The sequence below is a fragment of the Gobius niger genome, assembly GCF_951799975.1.
Source record: "Gobius niger genome assembly, chromosome: 19".
Classification (NCBI taxonomy): Eukaryota; Metazoa; Chordata; class Actinopteri; order Gobiiformes; family Gobiidae; genus Gobius; species Gobius niger.
Window position 1 is genome coordinate 12,142,878 of NC_136870.1, and position 22,389 is coordinate 12,165,266.

Genomic DNA, 22,389 nt, shown 5'->3' on the forward strand with positions numbered 1-22,389 from the left:
TCATAAAGGAAACGGTGGGAGACATGCCATCTCCAGCTGCAGCGACAACAGCAGCAGCCTCAGGAGGAAGCTCAGTTGTTTTTTCTGTTGTTCTTTCTATCTTTCCCATCACCTTCATGTTACTCATGTCTTTGTAATGGCCAAATCAAGCTTTACTTAAAGTCACACAGTATGACAGTTCACCCAATGTATAGAATAAAATACAAGCACTCATTTTATTACAGATATTTTAATCATAAAAAACAAAAGAACAAAAGTGTTTGATGTGAGTAGCCTGCCTCTCCTCAGACCTGACTAAACTTTTCTGGGAGAGGGACATCTCCAGCTCCACCAATGCAAAATAGACTTTTCTGTGTCGAGCTGGTCATTTGGAGCATGTTTTGTATTGGCAAAGGTAGAATCTGAAATGCAAGGCAGTGTGGCTTTAAGCAACTTAATTTTGAAAAATGTATTTTTTTTCTCACACATTAAATAAACATTCATTTTTAGCAACATTTTATTTGAATCCAGAATTCTTGGTGCAAGAGTTATGACATCGAAATGCAACAACCATGTAAAGCAGACCGTCAGGCCTGTCAAAAAACTGTACAATAACCTGAGTTTGTTGACTTTATTATTTAAATAGGATCAACTGCACATGAGTTTCATTGCATTTTACATTATTTTGTTGCAAAATAACTGTATTTACAATTAAGACCATTGTTAAGCAGGTGGGTCCTCTGGGGCACCCTCGAGAGCATCTGGTCCTTGGGCGTCATCGGCAATCATCTGTTGATATTTACTCTTGAAAAATCCAGCCTATAGACACAGACAGTGTTGGGCAGTGGTTGTAAATGGGTTACTTTCATAATTGCTGAACAGAAATTCTTACCTTGTACAAACCAGCTGTCAGTAACAGCACCAGAGCCAGAGCTCCCAGAGATCCTCCAATGATTTCTTTAGTAAAGTTCACCTCAGTATAGACTTCTACCTCAGCTTCAATCTGCAGAAACACACTCAGTAAATTTATCATTGAATTAATTCAAAAGATTATGTTTAACACCTACATTTAGATTGAAATAGCTACAACAGTAGACTTTATAATTAAAAGTAATATAGGCGATATTACAATGGCGCAGACTGGTTGCCTCGCTTCCGTCTGTCTACCCCAGGGCAGCTGTGGCTACAATAGTCGCTTACCACCACCGAGTATGGAGTGAACGAATAGCACAATGTAAAGCGTCTTTGAGTGTCAAGAAAAGCGCTATATAAAACCAATGCATTATTATTGTAATTATTACACTTATTAACACCAAAACTCTACATTAAAAAAAAAATCCATAATATACATGCAAATACATCTTTACAAACAACTGACACAGGAAAATTAATTTTATTTATCATATATGGATCTTTAGAACTCTGATGTTGGTCATTTCTGATCGTGATAATTCCTGTTTCCACCAATAAATACAAGACAAGAATATATGTATTTACTTAAAAGTCCCCCCAAAAGTCAAGAGCATAATTAAATGTCTGTTAATTTAGCACCTGCTTTATCTCAACAAGATGAAAGGGATAAATGTTCTAACTATCAAACTGTTCAGAAATATCATTTAAATAAAGTAAAAACTTACAATAGTTTCTATTTAATTATAAAGATTACTTTGTCAAGGGTGCAAATAAAGCAGCATTTACCTTGCGAATAGGGGGGTTGTTGTTGATCTCAGTTGTGTAGAAAATAAACCTGTCTGTATCATACTCCAGAGTGACTGTGGTGATCAGGAGAAACTTGGCAGACTCAAGTCCAATCTGCGGGAGACAAATGTTTAATAGGTTTTACTCGATTCTGTCAAGTTGCGCTGACATATTACAGAGCAAGTACCTGCTGAATCCACCCAGAGCTGAGGTTACCAGTGATAAAGTAGTCCTTTCTCTCCATTTGTGTCATGAAGCGAGTGCACCTGAAAACCCTGCATTTGGCTACACTGCAGTTCTGTTTGGGGATGAAAAGACAATGGTTTGACTGCGATATTGAAGTCTATTGTCACAACAGTAGCACTGAAACAGCAATACGAACCACAAATTTGTTCCCCTGTATTTCTGGAACAAAATCTGTCATAGTCGGCTCTTCATCTTTCCCCTTTGAGCAGTCTGCAATCTGCAAACATACGGAAAAATCAAGACAGATAGAACATGAATTTGTAACAGGTGATATAGAGCATAAATAGTCTTTTTTTCAAGCTAAAAACTGGCAAGGATCACAAAGAGCAGGCAAAAATGGCAATGTTATAGTGTATTTTACCGTCAAATTATCAGAATCCACCCAAATATCCTCATTACCAAGCTTCACTGGCACTCGAATCACTACAGAGATATTCACAGCTCGAATCTCATTTGTAACCTACCAAAAAGGGGATTTATTTACAAAAATTAAATAAAATGTGTTGTGCATGAACATTTCCTGTCAATTACCTTGATAGATTGATTGAACGGCTTCTGCAGATCATTCTGCCCAGCTGTAAAATTGGTGTAACTGTGTGAACTACAGAGATTGTTTTATGTTAGGGCAAGTCTGTAAAATAATATAGACGCAAGATAGTAACTGCATCCAACCTTCCAATTGTGACTGAAATGCTGTATTTAACATCAATCTCTCTCAGTTTGTAACGCTGGGAAGATGGAGACTCTGCATTCCCGCTACAATAAAAGAAATCAAAGTAAAAACCAACGTGGGTTAAAGGTTTTGTTTTCAGTGAAGCAATGAAATGTACCTGGTTGCATTTGCAGTGACAAAAATCGTCCGATCGAGTTGACTCTTGGTGTCAAAGCCATATGAGACAACAAAAAGGGCCTACAACAATGCCAAACGAATTAGATGATTCCCTTTTTTTTTTTTTAGATTACAATTGGTGTAACATTGACAAAAAACACACTTTTGCTTTGCTCTTGAAGATGGGTCTATTAATGAAGCATTCTGTCTGTCCTCGCGTCAAGCTGTCTTCACTGTCCAGGGAAGAGCAGTCAATTCTCCCCTTGGGTCGCACAAAAGAAACAAATGAAAAAAGATAATAAGAAAAGAAAAATGAGCGGCTAAATATCTTACTTGGAGACCGGTGAATTTGCGATAAGAGAGGCCCGGGGGATACGTCAGGATGACTTTGGTGGTGTATGAGTCTTCTTCTGTATTTTCCATAGACACTGTGACGTTGAGCAGGTCATCAATGCCTACTTGGACCACAGAGGTTCTACAAAGACAAACTATTAAGCTACTATAATTCAAATCAGAAAATGAATTAATAACGATACAAAATACAATACTTTGTGAAGTTAAAGTCGACAATAAGGCTGTCAGTGCAGGTATTGTCGTCCCCACAATTTATCGCAAATCCCAGCTATGAATTGGGATGAAATATGAATGTGAAATGTTTGAGCATTATATGGATGGACACACATGTATATCCACTTACATCTTTACGGACTGTTGTTGCTGATTGTTGAGAGAGACTTGGACGAAGTTTTCCACTGAGAGACAAACCTTCAAATGAGTAGCTCAACTCGTTCTCAAGAGGATTTATAACATTTTCGGGACATTTCTATAAAAATGTGGACAAATATTAAGTAGGTACCAAAATAAAACAATTATCATTATAACACTGGCAGGGATAAAAAATTAAAAAAATGTGTGACCTGTATAAAGAAATTGATTGTAACACAGTTCTCAGAGCCCAACACAATGTCGAGACTTCCAGTTGTGTCTTGCTCCTTCTCCCTGATGAACGCACGGTTTGTCGGGGGGACACGTGTTGTATCCAGCGTAAAAGTGTAATTGATTCTCGCCCGAGCTGATAAATACATAACTATTTTGTGAGCAAAAGCTGTAGCGCTGAAAACTGTAACTTAAATTGTTACCTTGATCGACCACAGTGACTTTAGACATTGGAAAGCAGAGTTTGGCAGAGGCCTCAAGAGGTTTTGAGCAGTCTTCGTCATTCTGTTGAGGCGAAATCTGCTGTGGCGTAAATGATATTCCAGCTTCTATTTGGACAATTGGTTTAGACCTAGGATGCAGCAAATACATTAATAAACACATGAATACACATACTGTCGAAGTGGATGTGTGCAATATAAGAAAAACCTTCATTTACCGGAGAAGGACAACGGTGCCTTTTGAACCAATCATCAAATCTGGTAAAGTGTCTCCACTCTGATCCAATGACGTTTGACTGATTGACATGCCAAAGTAAGTCAGACCTGACTGGACTTCAGAAGCAGTAATTCTCTTGAATAAAAAAAGAAAAGAAAAGAAATAAAAATGATACGAATGTATTGGTTTTCAAAGCCTGAAATGATTGCTGTGATATGTTCCTGTTTGTTTTAAAAGATAGAGGAACAGAAAAGTGGATGTATGTGCACGCAGGTCAATAACCCTGTTTTTTTCTTACCTGTGAATAGGTAGGATTAACCCGACCAAACCCGGAACCATGGAAAATGTAAACACTGCCTTGACCACCATTCTCCAATGGCGCTCCCACAGCCAAATCGGCCACATTGTCTGCGTTCAGATCTGGCAGCACAGCCAGAGATGAGCCAAACCTTCCTCTTTCCAGCGCCCCCTTCAGGACTAACGGGTCATTGAAGTGACAATCCACATTCTAAAAGAACGATAAGCATGAACGATACCACTCTGAAGAATTGTGTTGCAGGAGATTAATTAGCTTTTACCTGATCAGCTACGTCGCAGACATAGACTCTCCCTTCTCGGTCTCTCTCACTGTGCATCGGCGCCGATATCAGGAGCGAGTCGGTGAAGCCGTCATTATTGGCATCCATTGTGCAAACCTCTGCCCCAAAATATTCACCGCTCTGGGACTGAAGCAAACACAGCAACAACAGGCTAAGTTATTGAATGTGCTTCAGACATTTTCAGACATCAGGACTGACGTACCTGCCAACCAACTGGATCAATTCTTCGCTGAGTGTATACGCTCAAAACATACATTACAATTCCTCTGTGTTTATATCGCGGTGCGCCAACAGCTGTAAATGTCCCAGCCTTAGTATTTGCAATCGCTATAGAGTAACCTATAATCAAACGTATGTCAGAAATCACACCTCACACATGGTACTTGATGGCATCAACTTTTACAAAGGCCATTCTTACCCAAGTAACTGTCATTATCAATATCGCTTGGTTCATAGGAGCTAGTCCTTACACCATTGCCAGCGTACTTCAGTAACGCTCCTTTCCACAGGTTGGCTCCTACAGCCGTCATTTGAAATCCCTGAGAATAAAACATAGACATTTAAACAACACAATAAAGTGCACTCACTTCTAGGGCAGTATATGTACCTGACTGAAAAAGGCTGCACCAAAGCCCAGCTGGGACATTTCCATCTTCAGAGACTCCCCTCCTGTTTGAGATCCTGCATAAACGTGTGTGTGTGTGTGTGTGTGTGTGTGTGAGGGGGGTCAAGTCAAAGTACTAAAATGCACAATAGAGTTAACTTTACCTTCAATAGAGAAGATCTTGTCCTGCAGAGTCTTTCTTATTTGATCAAGGGCATCAAAACCATCAACTTTAAAAACCTGGTCGCTGGATGAGGCAATAGCTTGAAGCTCTTTTAATGCCCTATCACTCGTAAATGCTCTCCCCACCTGCACATTTCACATAGTGTTACAGATGACAATAAAAAAAATCATGTCTATCTACTTCACAGCCAAGCTTATATTATATCCTATTATAGCATGTCTTACCCCAATTGCAAATCGAATGATGTTTTTTCTGTTTGCTGCCGCGATTGCTGACGGTAACCGATTGCCATCCTGGGACTCTCCATCAGTAATGACAATCAATATATTATTCACATTTTCTCTGTCTCCACGTGAAGCTATGAAGACTTCATTTCTGTAGGAACATCATTTGCTTTTTAAATGTGCAAGTAGAAGATTTTTTTCCCCCAAAGATCACTGAATGGCTTTAGTGTCACTTACGCAACTCGGTGTATTGCATCAGCTGTCTGTGTTCCTCCAGTTAATTGTCTAATGTTGTTTATTTGCAACTGCCAAGCTCCACTGGCTTGAAAGGTGTTGAAGTGATAACTGATGTCAGTGTAAGATGAAAACTGTATGATAGCAAACTGAAAAATAAACAGATTAAACCATACATGGCTCCAATCTGTTCTAAAGATGTACAACCATCAACAATAATAAATGCTATTCCAGTCTATTGAGTAATAACTCATCTCACCCTTGAATCTTTTCCGAGAAACGAGCTGATCACATTTACGACAAACTGCTTCATTTTTGTGAAATCATTACTGACCACACTACCTGATCCATCCAACAGAAAAGCAATGTCTGCTGGTTGACTCGGGCATTCTGACAAAAACAAAAAGACAGAAAAATATTTCATTTTTGAATTGTGCAAATGTACACTGTTAAGGTAAGGTGATAGGGTGCACCTGTATCTGAGGTTGGTGTTGTTCTTGTAACACGGTTCCTTGCATTGATCTCTAGGCACAGTCCATTGTACATGGTGATACTCTTGCAATCCTTGGGAATGGTCGGGCCACAAACCTGATGGGAGACATGTTCGTTATTGTCACAGGGTAAGTAAAGTGAGGTTTTTGCCGGAAGCTTTGTTTTAACCATCGCAAACTAAATTAATTTAAAAATAACACACAGTGACGAGAATGTGATGCAACAAAGTGGAAGTGAGTTCTCAGCAGCCAGTACTTCTGCTAAAGGGCAGTGTGATTCAGACGTTTAAAACTCCTCAAATTAATCTGTCTGTAAATTATTAACGTGTAATTGTATTTTCTTAGATAAATATTAAGAAAACAAAAACATACCATAGACCTGTCATTGCTGGGGTCGAATGCCATGGCTAAACCCAGAGAGGTGTTGACAGCATGAGGCGGCACTGTGGGTGGAGAGGCCAAAATATTTACTCAATTAAGAGTATTGTTACTTTAAAATTATTTTACTCAAGCATAAGTACAAAGTATATTGACCCGAATAATTACCTTTTAAGTACAAAGTAAAAGTTCATGTGTGAAAGTCTGATCTATGTTTAAGTGTTAATGTAATAGATTATATGTATAGAGTTTGGGAAATTCCACAGTCACCATGGAGATCTGCCATCTTTGCAGAATAGACTAACATTAGCTAAAAATAGTATAAAAAGTGGAGGAAAAAAAGCCATGGAACAACTCCATTAGCTGCTGAGTTACTGCTGGTAAATAGATCTAACTCACTGTGGCGTCCAAGTGTTTTAATGTGATCAATGACTCTTAGTTTACAAGATAAAGCTTAGCGATATGACATCACATTCCCGAACTCTATTAAAAAGAATATGCCATAAAATAATAATAAATAAATAATGAATTCTTTAGATAATATAGACGAAAAGACTGAAATTTAAATAAATCAAGCTATGTGTTTTTTTTCACATGTTGACAGCTTTCGTTACTTCACTTGAAGAGAAACCCAATGTTACCCCAGAGTAGTTACTGTACTGTTACTTCACAATATTACTCACACAGTATAAAACTTCCCCTAAGTAGGCTGTAGTTAGTTAAAAAAGTTACTGAAGTGTAAAAGTGCATAAAACAGGGGTGTCAAACTCAAAGGGTCGCGGGCCGAAATTCAGCTCCCACGGCGGGTCGCGGGCCGCATATAATAGAGAAAATGTTCAAATAAATGAATAATAATAATCTGTGATTTGGTCAAAGCCCCACCTTGACTGTAGTTTCATTATTAACAATGGCTTACACTTGTATTGCACTTTACAAGCCTGTGTCACAAGTTCCACAAAGTACTACGCAGTAGCCATTATTCATATATCATTCCATACTCGGTAGTGGTAAGCTGTTATTGAAGCCACAGCCGCCCTGGGGCAGACTGTCCATTTACCACATGGCTACATAATGCATTGTTCACATCCTGAGCTCTTGTTATGTCAGGGCCCTCTGCTGGACACATGTGGAACTCTTCCTTTTTTTTTTATTTAATGCCCCCTGGTGGCTAAAATGAGCATTCTGGTTATTCTTTAAAAAATCATAACTCCGTACAGGAATGGGCTAGAGACTTCCCTGCATACTCTGTAATTTATGATATACAGGGCAGGGGCCGGATTAAATCATCTCGCGGGCCGGATCAGGGCCGTATGTTTGACACCCCTCGCATAAAATGTCGACAAAAGTGATGAATAATTTGCAACGTACATGGCAGATTTATTTTGTTGCATTCAGGTCTCGAAGGCGAACAATCGTATATCTGCCCCCTTCCCTGTCGTGAATACTGTTCAAGGGGAGCGCTGACCAGGAGGCTGTGGAAACACAAAAGTAGTCTCGTCTACTGTCGTAAGGTCTCGCGCGCGCTCAGGGCAAACGGATTTTTAAATGTTCTTTTACACGGACTCACCCATTTCGTTTCTGGATCACTTTGTGTCCAAACCCTGCTGCGGGGTTACTGAAAGACCTCCAAGCCGCCGGTTCGATGTTAAAACCAAGTGAACCCTGCAACACTAAAGACATTTTGTAATAAATAATAACATAAAACAAACCTCCTTTATTTGTGTGACGCTTTGTTTTGAGGCAGTCATGGATGCTGCTTTATATAGATTAACAATGCTAACAAGTGGGGCCTTCAATGAATTTGTTGTGTACAGCTTATTTCATGATATGCCCCTTATTATGCCTGACAAACACTGCAGGATCACACACACACACGTATATGTTAATTATAGACAAAACTATCAAACATCTAAGGGAATATCCTGCAGTAGAACTAAACATGTAAGTACGTCTCAGTGCGCCCCCTTCTGGTTATTGACTCATTTATTTTCATTTTTATTGTGATACTCACATTTGTACACATAATCAACATTGTACATATGTTTTGTCATTTCATCAGTATAAAGAGTAACTAAAATAAAAGAGTAAAAAAAATACAATTGATGCATAGTTAAACACTGCACTACCACGTAGGCCTATGTGGGGTAACATTGCAATTATCCTGTAGAGATGTATTTAATTATAGGCAACACAGTTTTGGGTCTGGACAAATGAAAGCACACTTAGAGTTTCCTCAGTGTAGACAAAACTCAAACAAAGTGGGTAAATACATAACGCAAAATCCTACCTGAAAAAAATACTGCCACAGAAATGGTCCAATCCATCATTTATCTCTCATGTAAAATAACAGTCCAGATGCAGACAGACAGGCAGGAACATTTCTAAGTTGTACGGAGACAGGGTTTCTGAATTTTGACAGGGGCAGTTTCAGGAACTCTTTTGTAGGTGGAGTTACACAAAACCCAGCTCTGGCTGCTGTTTGTAATTTGTCTCTAGATTTCACCATATAAAGACACGATTCACCGGACTTTTGTCAAACCAATGATGCGGTGACACTTTTTACGCCATCCCTTTTAACATATGTGATGAAATGTTCAGATAACAAACTCTTAAGAATAACAGAACTAATCTTTTGAACTATCATCACAAACTGGTACGCACCGCCACTAAATATACCAAAATCCTCCTGAATATACAGTTTTTACAATTATTACCTTTCATGTTACTTCTTGTCCAACAGTATTAAATAAAGTGTAATACTATAATTACAGTATAAGTATAATTTATTTTCCGCTGCCCAATTGAATGGAAATTGACTGGATAACTGAAAATCAATCTAAAAATACAAAGCCTCATTTCCTCTTTTTCATGACTTCTCTTTATAAAACAACACGAACAGCATGTAAAGCAACTTCTGTGCATAATATGCATCAAATAGGTGGAAATCTCTCTCTCTCTCTCTCTCTCTCTCTCTCTCTCTCTCTCTCTCTCTCTCTCCACAAAACTAAATTAGGAACCCAATTTATGTATCTCAAAGCTTCAAGCTTCAACAGGAAGTGCGCATTTCTGCATCACCACTGATAAAGCAGCTTCTTGTACCATGCATGCATTTTTCACCCTGTAACCATCAAATGATTAACCATTTCTGCCAAGGCTTCTGAAGCTAAAAAAAAATGTTGTTCAAATCCTGACACACATCTCCGGTTGATCCTTTGCTGCTGAGGAGCAAAGATCATTGGTAAAGGTCACACAAAGATCAAGGATCCATGCCCTGTGCTTCTGTTTCTGGGATAAAGGTCTTTGTGACATTCTCTATCCCTCGGTGAATACTAAAAAAACACACACACAATTAGCACTTAAAGATGTATCTTCTTTAGATTCCTAAAAACTTCACGACATGAAAGCACCAAGCACTAGTTTGTTGTCCTAGTTTGTTAATCTTATTCACTGACAATGCCGCATTCTTAGATTTTGAAATAGAACCCATCACAGTGCATAAAGTAATAAAGTAGTAAGTATAGTTTGACCAATAATAATACGCCATCTTATGTTTTTGTTTTGTTTGCTTGTTCTGTAAAATGTATTTGAGTTTCTTTGAAAAGTGCTATACAAAACCTAAGTCACATCATTATTATTTTCATTATTACCTTTCCTGCTGGCTTTGTATACACTGTCTCATTTCTTTTTATTTGTCATTTACTCTAACACTCTTTGCCCTTTCCTTAGCCTCACCACTATGTTCCTCCAGCCACAGTCTCCCTGAATGTCACGGGCTATCTCTGGTTGCGTCCTGATCTTTTTATAGCCCGGCAGCTGAAATGTGAGGGGTCACAATGGCAGGATAAATACAAGAGCCAGCAGACTGAATGGGTGTCGCAGACGAAGGCCTGATCTCCTCTCTATCCTCCCTACACTGCTCCTAAACCTAAAGGTAAAGCCAATACATTTCTCAACTGTTTCAGAAGTGTGTGAGTGCTAAAGCATGCTGTGAATCTTCTATAGTTAGTTCTGTGTTCTGTATTTCTTATTTTTCTTGTGTGAAGCTCCACAAAAAGGTAAATGGACTCAAAAACGTAACTTCTATTGTATGCATTAGGCAAACATGGTTCAATAAGGTGTTGCTTTGTTGTCTTATGGTGGATGTATCGTGCTGATTCATTATTCTGTGCCTCCGCATAGGTTCCGCGTCTATGTGACTCACTTGTTGCAGATCATCTCTACCATTTGGTCAGCACATGCGTCTGAAAATACTGGCGCTCCAAATTTGGAACATTTACTCATGTCTAAGAACTCACTTGTGATATACGGACGCCCAAAGATATGCTTTTTCAAGTCCAGCTAAATTAAAACACACCATTTTTTCCTCACACCACTGATTCTACCATACAAATTGACACATTGAGTTTCAGATATACTAAAATGAAACCACTTCCTTTGTCAATTTCAAACAAAACTGTTCATGTTATTGCAACATTAGTTCTTCTTAGTTGAATGTACCACAGACCCAACCCCATTAGTTACTTCCTCAGGAGTGGCCACTTTTCTTACACAACAATTCCAGCTCAGCTACAGTAGTGTTTATATTTAGTCCATGCATCTGTTGATAGTAAAGTAGTCAGGGGCAGCCAACAGGAGTGAACTATCCAATGGAGGGAGGGGGTCGGTGAAGTGGCTCTGCAAAAGGTCACAGACAAGGCGTTGGAAATGCAATAGGTGGGTCACATGCCACTCATGCTTCTGGGGGAGGGGCAGAGAGAAGACTAAATCCCCGTGAGGCTCTACATTGTTCCCAGGCAATAGCTCTTAAATTAGCTCGTACGCGCAGGACTGCCTTGCACCAGTTGTTGAGTCACAAAGCAACAGCGAGACTCACACTGAAACTTGAAAACCATCAAACTCGTCTGTTTCACCACTTCCTCGTAGAACATTGCGCTGTGGTTTTCACATAAAATGTTTCTCATCGATTTCTTATGTATGCCCCTTGAACTTGTGAACCCTTTCTTGCCTAAATATTCCACACCTTGTGTCCTCTGTCCCATGTAGAGTCAGGATGCCTCACGCATATCCCTTCCTCACTCCTGAGCAGAAGAAGGAGCTCAGTGATATTGCTAAAAGGATCGTCGCAACAGGCAAAGGGATCCTTGCTGCAGATGAATCCACTGGTAACACACATCTCAAGTTTCTAGCTAGACTAACCAGACTATCTTCTCTCCAATAGCTTGTTCAGTTCAGTAATATAGCAACAAGATATAATGGATTTGACCTTTTGTAATTTTCAGGTAGCGTGGCCAAGCGCTTCCAGAGCATCAACGCTGAGAACACAGAGGAGAACAGGAGGCTGTACCGTCAGCTGCTCTTCACTGCTGACGACCGCGTCAGCCCCTGCATTGGCGGAGTCATCCTCTTCCACGAGACCATGTACCAGAAAACCGATGATGGCAAAGTCTTCACTCAGCACCTGAAGGAGAGGAACATGGTGGTGGGCATCAAGGTGGACAAAGGTGTGGTTCCTCTGGCTGGAACCAACGGAGAGACAACCACCCAGGGTAAGTCAAGGTCCTGTTAGCAACTTCAAAATCTGAGCTACAAGACTGGCATATTTTCATTGCATTCATCTTGACAGGTCTCGACGGTCTGTATGAGCGTTGTGCCCAGTACAAGAAGGACGGTGCCGACTTTGCCAAGTGGCGCTGCGTCCTGAAGATTACCCCAACCACTCCCTCAAGACTCGCCATCATTGAGAACGCCAATGTCCTGGCCCGCTACGCCAGCATCTGCCAAATGGTAATGATAACTGTGAAAAGTGAATAGGCTGTGTTCATTAGGCCTGATGTATTCTACCATTTCATACCTTCAGATTGAGGGCAGAGAAGATAACAATAAAAGTGTATGAGTGGTCAGCATGGCATATTTACTTTCCATCACGGTGGTCCCTAGGATGCTCCGGGATCAATTGTTTGGAAGGTTTTTGCAACTGATGGACCCTCTCACCAGAAACCCTACAAAACATTTGATCCTGGAGTGTTGTAGGGGCCACCGTGAGCAAAAGTAAAGGCACCATGCTGCTCACTAATATCAACATTACTTTTCCGCAAAAAAAGTTACATAATGCACCTTTAATATTGTGGTGAAACAGATTTTTTTTTTTTTTTTTTTGCTGACAGCGAAGACATTGAGCTTTGAGACAGTTTTGTTTCATGTGGATAAGGCCAATAATTACAAAGTAAAAACATCTGCATTTTAATATAACTGTACAATTCTGGCCTGTGCTCCAACTTAATAGTCCACATGTGGCTCTATCTGACTATTTTATAAACCCATAAACACAACCTATTCAATCATCTTGACATCTTCCGTTGCGTGTCCTCAGCATGGCATTGTTCCCATTGTGGAGCCTGAGATCCTGCCCGACGGCGACCACGACCTGAAGCGCTGCCAGTACGTGACTGAGAAGGTGCTGGCCGCCATGTACAAGGCCCTGTCCGACCACCACGTGTACCTGGAGGGCACGCTCCTCAAGCCCAACATGGTGACAGCGGGACACTCCTGCTCACACAAGTACAGCAACCAGGAGATCGCCATGGCGACGGTCACTGCCCTGCGCCGCACAGTGCCCCCCGCAGTCCCTGGTAAGAATACCTCCTCGCACACTCAAAAAATACAGAACTTAAGAATATTTCTTAATTCAACTATGTAGCGGTCTGGTAAAGTAAACACATCTACCACACAACAATGCATTAAAAAATGTTTTTAAAAATCATAAGATGTTTTTCTGCTGTATTCTCTAGGCATCACCTTCCTGTCTGGTGGCCAGTCTGAGGAGGAGGCCTCAGTGAACCTGAATGCCATCAACACATGCCCCCTGGGCAAGCCCTGGGCCCTGACCTTCTCCTACGGCCGTGCCCTGCAGGCCTCTGCTCTCAAAGCCTGGGGCGGCAAGAAGGAAAACGGGAAGGCCTGTCAGGAGGAGTTTGTGAAGAGGGCTCTGGTATGTTTACATACAATGAGTTCAGAACGTTTTCAGACCTCTTTTAATAACGTCGATTTCATTCGGTAGCAGTCTGATATCCACATCTTAAACATTCTGTATTGCTAACAAATCTAAACTGATTAACCTACAAATTCCATTAAGTCCAATGACACATATATAGCCACATATATAGCCACTATGTAATGTCTGAATATTATTTTTCACTAGGACAAAAATACAAATCTCAACATTTTCAGGGTCAGCATAAGTAAGAATAAATAAAGGGGTATGAACACTTCCTGAACGTACAGTACATCATGTGCTTCAAGTATCTTATGGATGTCTTTCTGTCACAGGCTAACAGCCAGGCTTGCCAGGGCAAATATGCTTCCTCTGGATCCAGTGCTGCTGGTGGAGAATCACTGTATGTGGAAAACCATGCTTATTAAACCTGGACACTACCACAGTTCCATTTTCCCCACTCCACGAGGTATATTCAACATCTCCACTGAAACACTGCACCAGGCAACAACCACAGGACTGTAACTACGAAAGAACAGCTCTTTTATAAAGTGAAACCTCCTCCAGAAAAAGATCTTCCTCCATTCCCTTTTATTTGTATGCAGGTGAAGATTACCACTGTTTTTACACATGTTCTACTTCCTTGGCACTTTCTTTCCATCACAAAAGTATAAGATTTATGAGTTCACCAAGGAATAAAGTATTACTGTGACCTGCTTTGTGTCCTTACTGTGTGTAAGCAACATTTTCAACAGTCCTCCCCGAGATCCCAACCTGACTCCCAAAGTGAGTCAAGATGAATATGACACAATATTTTTTTTTTTTCTCTGACATTGAATTTGATGTATTTTTGTATTGAAAACAGCATATTTTTGTGAAATTAAGCTAAATATAAATACAGTATCCGAACAAACATCATAAGACCAGATTCAATGTTTTGCACCTTAAATTAATATAAATATTAATTCGATTTTACAGAAGGGGGTCCCGACTGTTGAGGGATTTTGGGGGTCACGGCCTGTGAAAATATCTGAAATTTTCACATTTGTGGGTCCAGATTGTTTTTCCATCAAGTCATGTTTTTTTTATAATACAGTCCCAATCAAAAGTTTAAGACCACTTGAAATATGGCAAAAAGTCACACTTTGCATGGTTGGATCTTAACAAGGTTCCAAGAAGAACTGCAATCCCAGCCTCCGTTATGTGCAACTTGTACAGAGGGACTAGAACATCCTGACCAGCTGCAGCGGAGAAGATCTGCAGAGCCCCTCTCCCCTCTATTAAGGGCATGTACTCCACCCATCTCACCTGCAAAGCCGTCACAGGGGACCCTACACACCCATCACACAGTCTCTTCAAGATAATGCCTTCAGGGAGGGGACTGCGAAATCCACGGTCCAGGTCCAGTCGACTAAAGAACAGTTTTATCCAAAATTAGTAAAGCATTTATTGAAAACAACCATTAAACTGAAACATTCTGTTTTTGCAGCTGATCAAAATGCCTTTAAAAGGCCAAATCTGTGCAAAAATGTGGATTCAGTGTCATTTTCTGTCAGGTTTTCATAGTGGAAGACCCAAAAAAAAGGCATCTGCAGGTGAAGGTCTTCAAACACAAAACACGTCTTCAAAGGCCGACCAAACATGGGACATTGAAAGATGAAGAAAGTTTTATTCTCTGTTGTGAACAAATATTACCTTAATGATCCTGATGGTTTCTGGCCTGACGAGCAGATCCACCTGAGATGTTTTCTCCACCCCACAGAGAAGGGGCGCCATAATGATCTGGGGCTTTTTCTTTCAGTGGAACAATGGAGCTTCAGGTGGTGCCTATGGCTCTGTGCAGATGTTACAGAGAGCATCCCTCATCTGGTTATTGGACTGCTGTCGCTCCAGTAACGGCCTTAATGTGAGTCGAGGATCGTCCAGTGTCTTTGACGGACACTGAGGCAATCAGATCCTCCGGCTCAGCGCTGGTGACATTTTTTGGGTGTTACACTTGACTTTTTTGTTCCATAAATCTCATTCAAATTAACTGTTTTACTGTGTCTTACCTCAGCAGTGATGGCCTTTGCCATCAGAACGTTATGACAGTGTGAAAACCTGACAGAAAATGACACTGAATCCACATTTTTGCACAGATTTGGGCTTTTAAAGGCATGTGGTCATAAACTTTTGATCAACTGCAAAACAGTCTATTTCAGTTCAATGGTTATTTCAATAAAAAGTTCTACTTGGAACCTTGTTAAGAGCCAACCATTTTTTAACTGGTCTTAAACTTTTGATCAGCTCTGTATAAAGTGTAGGGAACATATTTTATGAATATGCCACTTTCTCTTCCTCTGTTTTTATTGAACAAATAAAACAAGAATGTTAATCGAAAAGTCACATTTTCAGCTATGTGCCGTGTGTCATATTAAATGAAATGTCTCCAAGATAAAACCAGGTTTCCTCATGAAATTTGCATTGTTTGTGTAATTTGATATCACCTCACAGGAAACCTTAGCCTAAGCTAAAAATGTGAAATTCTTTCATTGAACAAACAATACAGCTAAACTGACTGATATTCAGTACCTTATAACGAATGCTTATAACGTATACAGCATTACGACATGTAATTCACAGTGAAGTGACTTCACCAACCTAATGCTGTGTAAAAAACACATCTTCATAGATGAATGTATTAAGACATTATATGAAATGTAATTGGTGCCAAATGCTGTTGTCAAAAGGGAAAGTAGCAGTAGCAGTTGCCCCTTAGACATACTCACACGCCCTGACCAACATTTCTCACCCACAAGAGTTTCAGTGGGAGTGATGTTTGCGTGTAACTGTGAGCGTGTTTTGAAGGCAGTCGAGAAGGTCACTGGCACAAGATAATTTCTTAATACATTACCTTGAATAAGCTTTTCATGACATGTTAAAGGGCCGTGAAATGCAGACCACTCATGACAAGTAGATCATACAGAGTCAGTATGGAAGTTGCAAGCATGTAATTTACAGAAGTTCTAATAAATAGAGTCAGACTGTGCCTTAGTCATTTCAGTGTTAGTTTTAAGTGTTGACATAGACTGATGTGTAAAGGCCACCCTATCTCAACATCGCTCAAATGTGTACAACAAAAGCAATCAATAAAATAACTTATGAAATTAACTTGATGACTGAGTGCACACAGTGTCACAATCTGTCATTTCTTGAAGGACAAAACTTACATTTTCAACGGTGAATAATTTTTTTTTTTTTTTTATGGCAATATCAGATTCCACTTGCTAGTTCAATAAAGATCTGCAGTTTTTTAACCACAATAACATGGGGAAATGCTTGGATGAATGTGCAGTAAAAAAAAAAAAACTTTCTAGAAAATAGGAAGTTCGCTATAAACATTCTGTTCCAATTCCTGTCAGTCGTCCTCTGATTGGTTGGAGTACCTTTTAGGGAAATTACTTTCTCAGCATCAAATGAAGTCAGTTACACCTAACCGAGGGCGACTGCTACCACCAACTCATGTTACTTACACACAACTGTCTGTACTCAGAGGCAGGCAGACAACATTTCCCATAGCTACACTTTCACTTCCTGTTCAAAAAAAGACATACAGAGTGGTCTCCGTCTTTGTCAGTATGAGCGAGATAGATGACACACTTGTGAGCTACAGTATGTGTCCTTTCTGAGTGGGTTTCGTCTGGTGCTCAAAAGGGAAAACTGCAAATAATGCTAAATAACAGATCAGTTGGAAAGGGGAAACATGCAATAGTTTATTAAGCAAAACTGAAATAGCAGATTGTTTTCATGAGATGCCCTCAACCCACGCAAACATGGACATTTGTTTTTCCAGATATTCACCACAAGAGGGCCCTATAAAACAACTCTACCGAATTCTATAGGGCAGTCACTGAATTATTTGAATGCATTTTATTTACATTTTTCCCTCAAATAGAAACAATGCCTTTTGTTTGACCAACTTTAGGACATTGGTTCTAGATAGAACACTAATGAAAATGTGCAAAATGAATTGATGAAGGATGCTTTTAGGCACAATATCTTTATTGTCAGATTTAGGCTTTTAAATGATATCATCAAATTGAACAGCCTCTCAGATGCAGATCAATTTTACCGAGCAATACACACTGGTACAAGTGTACACACAGATTGTCTCCTGGTCCATCAAGCAGATCAGCAGCTTCAATGAGGCATAACAATATGAAGAATAAAATCACAACACTTGTAATGAAATTCAACAGTGCTTGTTTTGTTATTACTGCATTTTGAATAAAGATGAAAGAGCTGAATCAGAAAATATATATATTTAAAAAATGTGGCTTTGTTAATTCAGTGTCTATACGGAGTAAAATATATATATATGTATTTTCCTCCCCCTACATGTTCCAGCAATGTCCCAAGGTGTAGAATGAGCCAAGACCTGTTCACCACAACTGCCTCTAAAATCCTGCACTGTCACTTAAAAAGTGGTTACTTCGGGTCGAAGTGCCATCATGCACGAGCTTAATATAGACTTTGCAGTTACACGTATGACCTGAGGTGGCAGTAGTGAGTATAAATTGGCCAACTTGCATCTAGCCCCTTTAAAGTATTATGTTTCCTTAAGCAAATAATGGCATCAATAAAATCATTGCGACAGTGCCAACAAATGCCAGCTCTGAAGAAACTGTCCGGCTGCCTTGAGAAGAGGCGGTGGTGTTTGCAGGAGCGGTGGTTGTGTTTGCTGGGGTGACTACGGGACACACAAAGCTGCTCTCTGGGTCAGTGCCATTAGGCGTAGACTCTACAAATGAAACATTGGTCCCACCCGTTTGATTCACGATCCACGAATGAAAGTATGAGACTCTGGCAAAGACTTCTGGAATACCAATGGCACAGGGTATTCCGAAACTGGCTATCCCGGTCTGGATCCACCGAGTGCCTTGTTTATACTGGATAGGTCCACCTGAGTCGCCCTGAAGAAAAAACAAAACACAATTTAAAAAAAAGTTCAAATTCAACCACAAATATTCTGGGCCCAGACCTGACAGATTCCTTTGCCTGATACCCCAGCACAAATCATGGCGGATGTGATGTTGTTAAGATTATATGTGGTGTAGATGCAATCACACAACTTGTTTCCAATCACAGGTATTTCCACTTCTTGAAGAACGTCATAGGCCACATTGGGCTCTGAAAAAACAAAGAAGAAACAGTAATTCAATGTATTTTTGTCATCTCACTGATTTGTCCTGTGGTGGGAAAATAACCGTCTTTGGAGAGGCGACCCCAGCCTGTGCCCCAGACATTAGTGCCGTTGTAAAAGAGGCTGCCGTTGGCTGCGAGGCACACAGGTTTGATGTAGGTGTTGTAGGTGATGGGGCTGCTGATCTTCATCAGGGCGATGTCATTATTGAACAGTGCGCCCATGTTGTACTCGGGATGGACAATTATCTGGGACACGGTTCTGTTCACTTCATTGGGATTAGAGCCGCTCTGAGTCTGTTTCCCAAAGTACAGACGATAGTCACTTGTGTTTGGTCTAGAACAGAAGAAAATGTTTAATTGTATGTATACGTTTTTGTGATAAAGATGTTCGGATTATTTGCTTGTGTAATTGATAATTATTATTTATTATTGTGGTCTAAGCACTTTTTTATTTTATTAAAAAAAAAAAATAATAATAATAATACATGATAAAACATCCTTTTTCTCACAATAATCCGAACCAAAAATTAAAATATCAAAAATAACTTACGATATAATACAGTGAGCTGCTGTCAACACCCACTCGGTGTTGATGACCGTTCCTCCACAGATGTGGAAACCAGTGTAGTGCATACTGACTTGCCACGGCCAGGATCCCGCTGTCGCATTTTCACCACCGACGATCTTTGTGTTTAAAGAAGCCACGCCACACTCCTCTGGTCAATGAAGTTAGAGATTAGAAGTCTACAACTTCATCCAATTATAGGTCAAATATTTACATTTAAAACTTACCCTGGGCTTTTATTCCTGTAACATAATTAAACAAATTATTCATGGGTTACAAAAGACATCACAAGATTCTACATTCCTGTAGTGTGTGTTTTTAAATATATAAAAATATCGGACTACGGGTCTATCTGAGAGATTTCTAAAAACGTATCTAAATGTTTCAACAATACCTTTTAAAATGGAAACACAAAAGAAACACAAACATTCAATAAAACATATCTACACGATATAAATAAACTAAAACATTGAGGAAAAATTGGATTTAATATTCACCTGGCTGTGTCAGGAATATCAGAAACACCCACACCATCTGTACTTCCATGTTGTATAATGACTAGAAAGCACCTGTCACCTCACATATGTTGTGCTGCAGAGCAAATCAAAGTGCCTGTCCAGCTTTACCACGCCTTCACAAACCAGTCTTTACATTGCTCAGGATGTCGAGAAACACACCAACAAAGGCATGGCTTAAACACAGCTTGTAGTGATAAGACAGGGGCGGAAGAAGAAAAAAAAAACGGACTTTCTGTTTTGATAATACTGTATGTAGATTTAGTTAGGTCAATAGTGTTTGGAAGTGTCTATGACAGGTTTTAATGCTTTTAAAAATATGACTATTTAGATCATTTGCAAGTTTATCAGGCTCATAATTACCATTTTATTTCAGTGATGCAGGAATTTTAATGAAGAAATGTTGGGCAGAAAAGTTACAATAGATAAGTTCTATTTGAATTTTTAAGCTGTTACATAAATACAGGTAAAGTCCCAAAGCACTCACTCATTTCCCATTGTGTTAACCCAAAAATTGTGTCTAATTCAACCTGGATAACAGACAAAAGCAGTAATTGGGAAGATTTATTGACATGTGCAAATTATTTTTTGGTGATCAAACCCCAGCATATCGATATGTGAATTAAAGTCAGTGGAGGAGCAGGTTGGAGTCAGGGATGTCTTCCCCCCAGAGCCTTGACACTGGTGGTGGTATAGGAAGGATGCAGCAGGGAGAAGCCCTGGACAGAAGAGGTGGAGATGGGGCGGAGGTTGGTCGCCGCTGGGAAGCGAACAAACCATGATTGCTGGAGGCTTAAAAGCAGAGAGATGATTGGCTGCTACGGAGGAGCTGCTTTTACACTGAGGGGCTGAGATACAGGTGTGGCCTTCATTGGCTGGAGGTATGTGATGCTGAAATTAGTCCCCAGGTTGTATTTACGCCTAGGCTTCATTATGTCATATGCACTTTAACAGTGCTGTAAATGTATAACATGCAACATTTGTGAATTTGTCTTTGGAATATTTACATGACATGTGAAATAGTAAATATGTAATAATTGATCATTGTCCATACTTTATGTAATCAATGAATAGGTACAATACAGTGACTTCCCATCAAGCACTTTTGTTTCAACACTAAACAACATAGATGACATAATGACTTCCAGAAAGGCCACACTTTTTCCATACCCATAATTATAGAAAATAAACCAGTCATGCATCACTGTGTTTTCAGAAAATGTTCCTTCCCGTAGTATGGAATGCCATCCAACTTCTTACAGTCGCACCAACAGATCATAAAGAAGCAACTACAACTAATAATCACATTGCCGTACAACTGCCAATTGCCATTTCTCCAGATGGGGCTCAACATTACAGAACAGCATTAACTTTATGTACATATTTCACAATAAGGAAGAATAGCCTTCAATTCATTCCTAGTCCTTATGGTGAAGTCTGATACTAAACAAAAAGTAAAAAGATAATCCATGCTTATTATGCTTATAGAGTCTGGTCTGTATGATGGGTAATGAATACCACAGACCTAATTATATCAATGTTAATTAAGTCTGAATAAGATCACTAAAGAAATGTTTGTCTTTCTAACTTTGTATAATATTACAATATTTTCTATATTACTAAGCTGAGCAATGTCTCCTGTCTGAATAAATGTACAAAGTTCATTTAGTCAGACTAAACAGACATGTTCTAATATAATTGTAAATGTGTAGCATAATCAATGTACATTTTTTACCAATAGAAAAGAAATGTATATTATGTTATAATCCGGCTGTTGTAATTAAAGAAGTATAAGAATAATTTCTGTGACAGTTTACAGGACCAATATGCACCATTTACAACTACTAAGTTGAATTGAAACAACAATCAAACTAGATTTTGTCGCACCCAAAACCCCAAACCTGTACCTAGAGGAGCAGCCAGTCTTTCAACTGGATCAAAGCCAATCAGATGCCAATCAAAGAGAAGAAAAGCATCGAAACTAAACTAAAGGACAAAGCATGGAACACAAACATGTCTGAAAAGCATGACTCAATCTCTTGGTTGTGTCGATCAAAGGACAGGCAGGTTACACAGAGAAAGGTCAGAGACAATAGCCCATGTTTGATAAATGATCTATTGACGCAAAAACTTTGTGTGAATTTAACTCTCCATTTTGTCAGCCAAAGCTTTGTCAAAGGACGACTAATCAGGTCAATGACTATACACACTTAGGCCCTTTTCCACTTAACATCAAGTGTTTGCTCTAGCTAAAAATTAACAGCAATCAAAGATGCCAATCATTGCAGTAAGAA

General features: G+C 39.6%; 3 protein-coding genes across 3 annotated transcripts; 1 reads left to right on the plus strand and 2 right to left on the minus strand.

The window, feature by feature from the left end:
* Positions 1-662: 662 nt before the first annotated feature.
* Positions 663-9,243, minus strand: LOC306978197 (integrin alpha-D-like). Its single transcript, XM_079576712.1, has 30 exons — positions 9,128-9,243; positions 8,408-8,510; positions 8,209-8,312; positions 6,835-6,905; positions 6,445-6,559; positions 6,231-6,361; positions 5,975-6,120; positions 5,738-5,888; positions 5,494-5,638; positions 5,333-5,406; positions 5,144-5,264; positions 4,928-5,064; positions 4,705-4,851; positions 4,425-4,634; positions 4,128-4,261; positions 3,892-4,040; positions 3,670-3,824; positions 3,450-3,575; positions 3,301-3,374; positions 3,086-3,227; positions 2,916-3,014; positions 2,754-2,833; positions 2,596-2,679; positions 2,455-2,524; positions 2,285-2,383; positions 2,060-2,140; positions 1,865-1,975; positions 1,678-1,791; positions 872-982; positions 663-798 (listed from the first exon to the last, which is right to left on the minus strand). Exons 1-30 carry the CDS (start codon positions 9,165-9,167, stop codon positions 703-705), a joined length of 3,420 nt encoding a protein of 1,139 aa, XP_079432838.1. The 5' UTR covers positions 9,168-9,243; the 3' UTR covers positions 663-702.
* Positions 9,244-10,637: 1,394 nt separating this feature from the next.
* LOC306978447 (fructose-bisphosphate aldolase A) lies at positions 10,638-14,543 on the plus strand. Its single transcript, XM_079576981.1, has 7 exons — positions 10,638-10,771; positions 11,884-12,002; positions 12,120-12,386; positions 12,464-12,624; positions 13,211-13,469; positions 13,629-13,828; positions 14,167-14,543. The coding sequence occupies exons 2-7, from the start codon at positions 11,891-11,893 to the stop codon at positions 14,257-14,259; spliced, it is 1,092 nt and encodes a 363-aa protein (XP_079433107.1). The 5' UTR covers positions 10,638-10,771; positions 11,884-11,890; the 3' UTR covers positions 14,260-14,543.
* A 643-nt stretch (positions 14,544-15,186) lies between these two features.
* On the minus strand, positions 15,187-20,119 carry LOC306978325 (testisin; the record flags this gene model as incomplete). Its single annotated transcript, XM_079576848.1, has 7 exons — positions 20,078-20,119; positions 19,808-19,822; positions 19,566-19,731; positions 19,078-19,349; positions 18,852-19,000; positions 18,696-18,783; positions 15,187-15,242 (listed from the first exon to the last, which is right to left on the minus strand). The coding sequence occupies exons 1-7, from the start codon at positions 20,112-20,114 to the stop codon at positions 15,187-15,189; spliced, it is 783 nt and encodes a 260-aa protein (XP_079432974.1). The 5' UTR covers positions 20,115-20,119.
* Between the last annotated feature and the right edge of the window lie 2,270 nt (positions 20,120-22,389).

Coding starts and splice junctions, on each gene's coding strand:
- LOC306978197 (XM_079576712.1), bottom strand. CDS start 9,167: ATGATGGATTGGACCATTTCTGTGGCAGTATTTTTTTCAG. Junction 6,906..8,208: donor CAACAAAATAAATCTGCCAT/GTACGTTGCAAA, acceptor CTCCACCCACAG/TGCCGCCTCATGCTGTCAAC. Junction 3,375..3,449: donor CAACAACAGTCCGTAAAGAT/GTAAGTGGATAT, acceptor CCCAATTCATAG/CTGGGATTTGCGATAAATTG.
- LOC306978447 (XM_079576981.1), top strand. CDS start 11,891: ATGCCTCACGCATATCCCTTCCTCACTCCTGAGCAGAAGAAGGAGCTC. Junction 13,470..13,628: donor AGTGCCCCCCGCAGTCCCTG/GTAAGAATACCT, acceptor TGTATTCTCTAG/GCATCACCTTCCTGTCTGGT. Junction 13,829..14,166: donor AGTTTGTGAAGAGGGCTCTG/GTATGTTTACAT, acceptor TTTCTGTCACAG/GCTAACAGCCAGGCTTGCCA.